At 35.6% G+C, this 10,000-nt stretch overlaps 1 protein-coding gene across 10 annotated transcripts in view; it reads left to right on the top strand.

The window, feature by feature from the left end:
• fcho2 (FCH and mu domain containing endocytic adaptor 2) overlaps positions 1-10,000 on the top strand; it is a 180,751-nt gene that overhangs the window by 130,969 nt on the left and 39,782 nt on the right. For 5 of the 10 annotated variants that reach the window (XM_061908075.1, XM_061908078.1, XM_061908076.1 and 2 more), the window contains one exon: positions 1,896-1,961. The exons of the other annotated variants lie outside the window; for them this stretch is intronic. In XM_061908075.1, the coding sequence (XP_061764059.1) occupies positions 1,896-1,961 (66 nt within the window). The remainder of the gene's footprint in view (positions 1-1,895; positions 1,962-10,000) is intronic. 10 annotated transcript variants of the gene reach the window in all.

Here is a 10,000-nt window from a genome sequence, read left to right as displayed (position 1 = left end):
GAATTGTTTTTATTGAAATGTTAACAATATTTCAGAGTTCCTCATAAGGAAACCCTACAATGTGTTAAATCTATAAACTGCTATAAAATTGTATAAAATTGAGTAGACGGCGAGTTATTGTGATGTAGAGAAATGCCATAATTGTACCAATTTTCCCCAGGAGAGTTCCCATATTTTGGAATGCAATGGTCGATGCTCCTCTTAGACACACGTAATAAATGCGTTTGATGTTTTTTCTACAAAAATTAACCACAACATTAGCGGCGCATAAAACATTGAGTTGCTACTGGTCCAATGTTTCATAAAAGAAGTACTTACAGCTTTTTCCAATTGTTTACTGACAAATACTTTTCTCGTTTAAATAACTTTCACTGCAAATGAATATCAGCTCCAAATATCTGTTATCTGCCTCCTTGACTACTAATACATGGTATTGTCCCTGAAAAAAAATATATCGGTCTACCTCTAATCGTGATATTTCCACAGTGTTTCTACGCTTACTCGCAACCTCAAACAATGTCGTTGTGGCTCGTGCAGCCCTTTGAGACACTTGATTGATTGAACTGTTAAATGTTGTTTCAGTCATGGAAAAAACGTCAAATGTACTGAAAATGGTTAAATTATTCATTTTAAGTGACCAAAATGGGCTTTTTTCTGCATTTGTTTGTCCATATCGAATTGATATGGACAATGCTTTGTCAGTATTTTTGCTTCAAACCCCGCTTGGAAAAGCTGTGCACTACAAAACGTGCTTATTGTAGCCATTAATCCTGACTTCCTCATTTTGATTTATAAAAAAAACATCAGCACAAAATGTTTTATTGTTAAAGTGTTTTAATATATTGTGCTCCTGAGTTGAAGCTGCTGATTAAATGGAATGTATTATTATTTATTGAGTTTATTTTGCTTTATTTTTCAGTATTAAATGGTTCAAGTCGTTCATAAAATGTTTGTATTTCAAATAAAGATTAAAAAAAAGTGTTATTTTAGGCAAATTGAGAACTTAAAATATTTTCTATTAGAGACCAAAAAAATATATTAATTATTATAAATTGATCTATATTTTTATTTTTTTTGTTTTCTTAAATGTTAATGATAATATAATGTTATACAGAGGTGTACTTACAACACTTTTATCGACAAATTGTACTATTTATAGTCAAGGCGGAGAGTAACAGAAAATAATTGCACTGTTAAGTCAATATATTGATGAACTTGTGAGTGCTCCTACCAGTGTTTTTATTATTTTTTGCACTATTTGCTGGTCTTTTTTGTACTGTTTTGGGTCAATTTCCACCTTTTTAACCCCAAGTTAGGCGTGCTTCCTGACAGGAATGAAGGAACAGGCCTGTTAAGGTGACCCCACACTTGACTTTGGGAATTAAAATGTCCTTTGCTTTACTTTTCAGTCACTTCCCCGTGTTTGTTCGGTTATATAATATCCAAAGTTCTACGCCCTGCGTGTTTGCTTTAAGTGTTGTTTTTTTTTCTGTTCAAAGCGCGTCGCCTTGACACTTTAGTTCTTGGTGGCTTTCCGTGCAGCCGCCGCTGTGTTTTATAAAGAGCAGCGACATTAGCGCTGACCTGATGCCTAAGCTAAGCGTAATCCACAGTTAATTGGCACCTTGTAGGGGTCAGGGGGGTCGCCCATGAAAGCCCCCTGGCACGTATGTTGTCAAACAGTGTCTCGTTACTGTCAAACGTCTGGGCTTCAAAGTCAAAAGAGCATCACGGCTCAGAAGTGGCGATGGGAATTAAGCCTCTAAGCGCTCTGGTCTAATCCAGGCAGTGTTTAAAACATGCACAATGTCTTTATTTGGTCCGTCATTGTGGTTTTATTACATTTTTCTCATTGTTTTGTGTTTCGGGTGTGTTTCTTTACCTGTTCCTGTTAGACCTCGCCTGTATTTTCCTCTCATCTCCATCTTTCCTCACACAAGACTTTGCAGCGGAAATGTCAGGTAAAATCCAGCGTGTGTCCCTTTTCCTTCACGCACTCTTGTACCAGTCCCAACTTAACCACAACATGAGGAATACTCACTTTATTTAGTTTTTTTGTGACAGATGATGTTGCTTCGTGTGAATGTTTTTAACATTCTTTCATGTTTAATGTTGACTTATTGCAGGGGTGTCCAAACGTTTTCCACTGACAGCCACACATTGAAAAATTATATATATATATATATATATATATATATATATATATATACAAACACACACATATATAAACACATTTTTATACATATATACACACGGATATATTAATGCATATATACAAATGTGTGTGTGTGTGTGTGTGTATGTATGTATATATATATATATATAGATGTATATGTATATATAAGTGTGAATATGTGTGTATATACATACATATATATATACATACATATACATTTATATACACATTTACAGTATATACATATATACACATTTACAGTATATACATATACATGTATACACATTCGTGTATATGTGTGTGTGTGTATATATATATATATGTATAAAAATGTGTATACATAAACGCACATATATATATATATATATATATATACATACATATATATGTGTATGTGTGCATGTATGTATATATACTCTGTATACACATATACACACACTTCTACATTTATATATGTATATATATATGCATATTTTCACCTTTTTAAACACACATATATATATGTGTGTATATCATTTATGTATTATATATATACTTATATATATATATATATATATATACATACATATACACACACTTATACTTTTATATATATATACACCTTTATACACACACACATATATACATATTTGTATATATATATATATATGTGTATATATATATATATATAAATATATATAAATGTGTGTGTGTGTGTGTGTGTGTGTGTGTGAGAGAGAAATTGTGTATATACATATCCTGAAGGAATCAATAAAGTTCTATCTATATATATATATATATATATATATATATATATATATATATATATATATATATATGTATATATATATATATGTATATATATATGTCTTGATAGGATTATCCAGAGAATAGTGCTCGATACCGTGGTAGAGCGCAATATGTAGGTGGGGGAAAAAAAAAAAAAATCACAAGACTACTTCATCTCTACAGATCTGTTTCATGAGGGGTTCCCTCAATCATCAGGAGATTTTAATGGAAGCATTCACATACAATGGTTTATATAGAGCACAGAGTGGGTGGGTACAAGCAGGCGTAGGGTGTGGTGATTGGTTCATGTGTTACCTAGGAGGTGTTTCCTTCTGTGGCGGCATGTTGAAATGATTTCACTGCGCTTGTTGAGGGATGATAAATCTGGATGATATATAATAAACAGTTTCTCTTTTAAGCATAGGTTGCATCTTTTATTACCACTGTTGTAAGGTGTGCTGGATGCAAGAATTTGCCATGTTATTGAATATTCAACATTATGGTCTTTGAGGTTCCAAATGTGTTTGCTGAGTTCTGTAGAATTCTGCAAAGTCTGGTTTCTAAAGGAGGCGTTGTGATTATTCCATCTTGTTTTGAACGCTCCTTCGTTTAATCCTACGTACGTGTCGGATGTGTTAATGTCCTTGCGTATTACCTTTGCTTGGTAAACGACTGATGTCTGTAAGCACCTTCCGTTGAGAGGGCAATCAGGTTTCTTGCGACAGTTACATTCATTATTGGTTTCAGAGTCGTTTAGTCTGGGGGTAGGCAGTCCTTTTGCAATTGCTTTGTTGTGGTTTGAAATGATTTGTTGCATGTTGTTCATACAGCTGTAGCTCAATTTAATGTTGTTCTTGTTGAATATTTTTCTTAGGCTGTTGCCTTTGGGGAAGTGTTTGTCGATCAGAGTGAGGAACTTGCGGCCGATGTTGGTTGAGACTCATAGAAAAGACGGAACATTTCCTAAGAAGGATGCGGTGGAAAGCACACTTTTTCCTCCACCCTGAAACAAAAGGAACGCAAAAGGAAACTTACGGATTCAAATCTACCAAGAACCCACCCACAGTCAAGGAATTAAAGGACTTTGAGAACGACATGCTCAAAATGATACAATCAGTCAAATTTAAGCCAGCCCGCAACCCATTCCTCACCAAGCTGAAAAATGACACGGAGCGCATCAAGAAAGTAAGCAACCTCATCATAGCCGCCGATAAAACCACAAACTTCTACAGAATGGACATACCAGAACATAACTCTTTACTGGACAAAAGCATCACCAAATCATACAAAAAAGCGCAACCCAACACTTTACAGAACATCCACTTGGAAAACAAGCGGATCGCAACCGAACTGAATATTAAGGACAGGGTGGACACCACAGCCAACAAAGAAGCCTTCATCACATTGAAGGACCACAAACCCAACTTCGCAAATAACCCAACATGCCGACTAATAAACCCAACTAAATCCGAAATAGGAAAAATCAGCAAAATAATCCTGGACAGAATCAACACAAAAATCAAGGACAAAACACCACTCAACCAATGGAGAAATACAGCAGCAGTAATCAAATGGTTTAACAACATCCAAGACAAACAACAACACAACTTTATCTCCTTCGACATCGAAGAATTTTACCCTTCCATCACGCAAGACCTACTGACCCAAGCACTAAACTTCGCCTCGGACTACGACTCAATCACGGGCAACGAAAGAAACATCATCATCCACGCAAAGAACTCCATACTCATCCACAACAGTACACCATGGCAAAAAAAGAACAATTCAACGTTTGACGTTACTATGGGGAGTTTTGACGGAGCAGAAACGTGCGAACTCGTTGGGAGTTTCCTCCTCTCCCAGCTTGCTAGCCTCAACCTGAACCTTGGTATTTACCGTAATGACGGACTGGCAGTGTGCCGCGCCTCACCAAGGAGCAGCGAGAACACCAAGAAGCGCATATGCCAAATCTTCAAAGAAAACGGCCTACGGATCACGATTGAAGCCAACAAGCAAACCGTCAACTTCCTCGACGTCATTTTCAACCTGAGAAATAACAGCTACCAACCATTCACGAAACCCAACACAACACTCCAATACGTGCACAATGACAGCAACCACCCACCCACCACCACCAAAAGAATACCTACCGGAATTAATAAAAGGCTATCGATGCTGTCATCCAGCAAAGCTGAATTCGACCAAGCAACCCCCCCGTACCAGAAAGCACTTGATGAAAGCGGATACAACTTCACCCTCACCTATGAACCCGCTCCAGGAAACCAACCAAAAAAGAGCAGAAAACGAAACAACATCATCTGGTACAATCCGCCATTCAGCAAAGACGTCTCAACCAACATCGGCCGCAAGTTCCTCACTCTGATCGACAAACACTTCCCCAAAGGCAACAGCCTAAGAAAAATATCCAACAAGAACAACATTAAATTGAGCTACAGCTGTATGAACAACATGCAACAAATCATTTCAAACCACAACAAAGCAATTGCAAAAGGACTGCCTACCCCCAGACTAAACGACTCTGAAACCAATAATGAATGTAACTGTCGCAAGAAACCTGATTGCCCTCTCAACGGAAGGTGCTTACAGACATCAGTCGTTTACCAAGCAAAGGTAATACGCAAGGACATTAACACATCCGACACGTACGTAGGATTAACCGAAGGAGCGTTCAAAACAAGATGGAATAATCACAACGCCTCCTTTAGAAACCAGACTTTGCAGAATTCTACAGAACTCAGCAAACACATTTGGAACCTCAAAGACCATAATGTTGAATATTCAATAACATGGCAAATTCTTGCATCCAGCACACCTTACAACAGTGGTAATAAAAGATGCAACCTACGCTTAAAAGAGAAACTGTTTATTATATATCATCCAGATTTATCATCCCTCAACAAGCGCAGTGAAATCATTTCAACATGCCGCCACAGAAGGAAACACCTCCTAGGTAACACATGAGCCAATCACCACACCCTACGCCTGCTTGTACCCACCCACTCTGTGCTCTATATAAACCATTGTATGTGAATGCTTCCATTAAAATCTCCTGATGATTGAGGGAACCCCTCATGAAACAGATCTGTAGAGATGAAGTAGTCTTGTGATTTTTTTTTTCCCACACCTACATATGTATATATATATATATATATATATATATATATATATATATATATATATATATATATATATATATATACATACATATTTTACATTTTAATTATTTTTACCTTGAGGTCTCCCCTCACGTTTGGTCTCGGAAAGGTCTGTGATAAAAATGTTAAAAAGCAATTCATATATAATTTTTTTAAATGCTTGAATTTATAGATCAATTTCAGATCTATTTGTTGATAGAATTAACATTTATTTTTATTTATTTTTTATACCCTTTTTCCTAAATAAGTTTTAAAATATGCTGTAATTTCCCTCCCAAAAAATTCAAAGTGGAATATTTGATGGGAATTAAGTGAAGCCTTAAATTGGGCAATAATTAATAACAACAGTGATTTTGAGTCATTCCAATGGCAGATAAAAAAGAAAATCCCTCTAAAATTATCAGGGATCCAAAAGGGAACCCCACTCATAAAAGTGGGAAAATAAGTCATACAGATTTTTTATTTTTTTTAATTTAAACTCTTAAATTTCTTGATCAACATAAAATATATCCATCAATTATGAAATGTTTTAATATTTTAACTTGTTGTTATAGCAAACACATAATATGCATTATTTTCCCTGAAAATGTTTGATGTAAAGCAATTAGAGCCTTTAATTGGTCGATTATTCATAACAACATTGATTTTGATTTTATTTTTTTATTTTTTTGAGCAATGACAATTTTAAAGAAAGACACTTATCTGCGTGGCACTTTTGTGTTATTCGAGTCCACATTGCAACTTTTCCTCCTTACATTTCACCTGTTGGCTTTTTTATTCCACTTTTTTCTGTTTTTTTCCCCTCTCATAGTATTCTTGGAATGTTTTGCGGTCCGTTGAAAATTTAGCTGCGGGCCAAAAATGGAGCCAGTGCCGCACTTTGGACACCTCTGACTAAGGGAAAGGACTTCTTCCTTTTGTTACAACTAATTGCAGCATTGTATAACAAGAAACACTCCCTTGCACCCCCTCCTAACATTAGGTACACCTGCATCTTATCTATTAAGTTTGCTTTTCCAGAGACAATTCTAACCATATTATTAGAAATAGGGGTGTCCTGATCCGATATTGATATTGGTCTGTAATCAGCAAAAAAAATGAAAAAATTGGATGATATGGGCTTGCATATGCAATTTTAGATGTACGTAAGTGATCCAATATGACTGTTTATTCGTGCACAGCTGAACAGCCAGTTAGTATCTATATGTCCTCTGATAAGCCCAGCCAGTGGTTAGGGGTGCACAAGATAAAGGATTATTGTCCGAATAGCGATTCTTATTCATCCCAATTCCAAATCAATTCATGATTTTTTTTTAATCATCGATCCATCCATTTTCTACCGCTTGTCCCTTTTTTGTGGTCAGGGCCAACACAGATAGACAGACAACATTCACAATCACATTCAAACACTAGGGCCAATTTAGTCAATTGAACATTTATATATATATATATATATATATATATATATATATATATATATATATATATATATATATATATATATTCTAACGCCTATCCCCCTTGGGGTCGCAGGGGTGCTGGAGCCTATCCGAGCTGCACATTGGCGGAAGGCGGGGTACACCCTGGACAAGTCGCCATCTCATTGCAGGGCCAACAAAAACAAACAACATTTACACTTACAGTCACACACTATGGCCAATTTAGTGTTGTCAATCAACCTACCCTCCCAGTGCATGTCTTTGGAAACCGGAATACCCAGTGGGAAAGACCCCGATCCCGGGGATAGAACCCAGGACTTTCGTATTGTGAGGCACATGTACTAAACCCTGTTCCATATATACGTGTACAGTATATATGTATATATATATGTATGTATGTATAAATGTAAAATGTGTCTATGGATATATGTATAGTATGTGTATATGTATATGTAATGTATATATTTGTGTGTATGTATGTATATATATATATATATATGTATGTGTGTATATAAATATATGTATGTTTATATGTTTATACATATTTGTATGTATATAAATATATATATGTATGTGTGTATATAAATATATGTATGTTTATATGTTTATACATATTTGTATGTATATATGTATATACTTGTATGTATATACTGTATATATATGTGTGTGTATATATATGTGTATATATACAAACCCCGTTTCCATATGAGTTAGGAAATTGTGTTAAATGTAAATAAAAACAAAATACAAGGATTTGCAAATCCTTTTCAACCCATATTCAATTGAATGCATGACAAAGACAAGATATTTGATGGTCAAACTCATAAACTTAATTTTTTTTTGCAAATAATAATTAACTTAGAATTTCATGGCTGCAACACGCGCCAAAGTAGTTGGGAAAGGGCATGTTCACCACATTTTTTTCATCACCTTTTCTTTTAACAACACTCAAACGTTTGGTAACTGAGGAAACGAATTGTTGAAGCTTTGAAAGTGGAATTCTTTCCCATTCTTGTTTTAAGTAGAGCTTAAGTCGTTCAACAGTCCGGAGTCTCCGTTGTCGTATTTTACGCTTCATAACGCGCCACACATTTTTGATGGGAGACATGTCTGGACTGCAGGCGGGCCAGGAAAGTACCCACACTCTTTTACTATGAAGCCACGCTGTTGTAACACGTGGCTTGTTACAAAAGCTTATTTCAGCTTTTGCTGAAATAAGCAGGGGCGTCCATCATAACGTTGCTTGGATGACAACATATGTTGCTCTAAAACCTGTATGTACCATTCAGCATTAAAGGCACTAATACACCCCTATACCATCACAGATGCTGGCTTTTGAACTTTGCGCCTGTAACAATCCGGATGGTTATTTTCCTCTTTGTTCCGGAGGACACCACGTCCACAGTTTCCAAATATAATTAAAATGTGGACTCGTAAGACCACAGAACACTTTTCCACTTTGCATCAGTTCATCTTAGATGAGCTCGGGCCCAGAGAAGCCGGCGGCGTTTCTGGATGTTGTTGATAAATGGCTTTGGCTTTGCATAGTAGAGTTTCAACATGCATTTACAGATGTAGCGACCAATGTAGCTACTGACAGTGGTTTTATGAAGTGTTCCTGAGCCCATGTGGTGATTTCCTTTACACACTGATGTCGGTTTTTGATGCAGTACCGACTGAGGGATCAAAGGTCCGTAATATCATCGTTTACGTGCAGTGATTTCTCCAGATTATCTGAACCTTTTGATGATTTTACGGAGCGTAGATGGTAAAATCCCCAAATTCCTTGCAATAGCTCGTTGAGAAATGTTGTTCTAAAACTGTTAGACAATTTGCTTACAAAGTGGTGACCCTCGCCCCATCCTTGTTTGTGAATTACTTAGCACTTCATGGAAGCTGTTTTTATACCCAATCATGGCACCCACCTGTTCCCAATTAGCCTGCACACCAGTGGGATGTTCCAAAAAAGTATTTGATGAGCATTCCTCAACTTTATCAGTATTTATTGTCACCTTTCCCAACTTCTTTGTCACGTGTTGCTGCCATCAAAATGTAAAGTTAATGATTATTTGAAGAAAAAAAAAAGTTTATCAGTTTGAACATCAAATATGTTGTCTTTGTAGCATATTCAACTGAATATGAGTTGAAAATGATTTCCAAATCATTGTATTTCGTTTATATTTACATCTAACACAATTTCCCAACTCATATGGAAACGGAGTTTGTATATATATATATGTATGTATATATATATATATATATATATATATATATGAGTGTGTGTGTATATATGTATGTATGTATGTGTGTATGTATATATATGTGTGTGTATATACGTGTGTGTGTATGTATATATATATATATATATATATATATATATATATATATATATATATACACATACACATATATGTGTATATATAGATTTGGGTTAGTTCGTC

This window comes from Nerophis ophidion, linkage group LG08, assembly GCF_033978795.1.
Source record: "Nerophis ophidion isolate RoL-2023_Sa linkage group LG08, RoL_Noph_v1.0, whole genome shotgun sequence".
NCBI classification, from domain to species: Eukaryota; Metazoa; Chordata; class Actinopteri; order Syngnathiformes; family Syngnathidae; genus Nerophis; species Nerophis ophidion.
The sequence above is the reverse complement of the archived record's forward strand: the minus strand, read 5'-3'. Positions and strand labels throughout refer to the sequence as shown.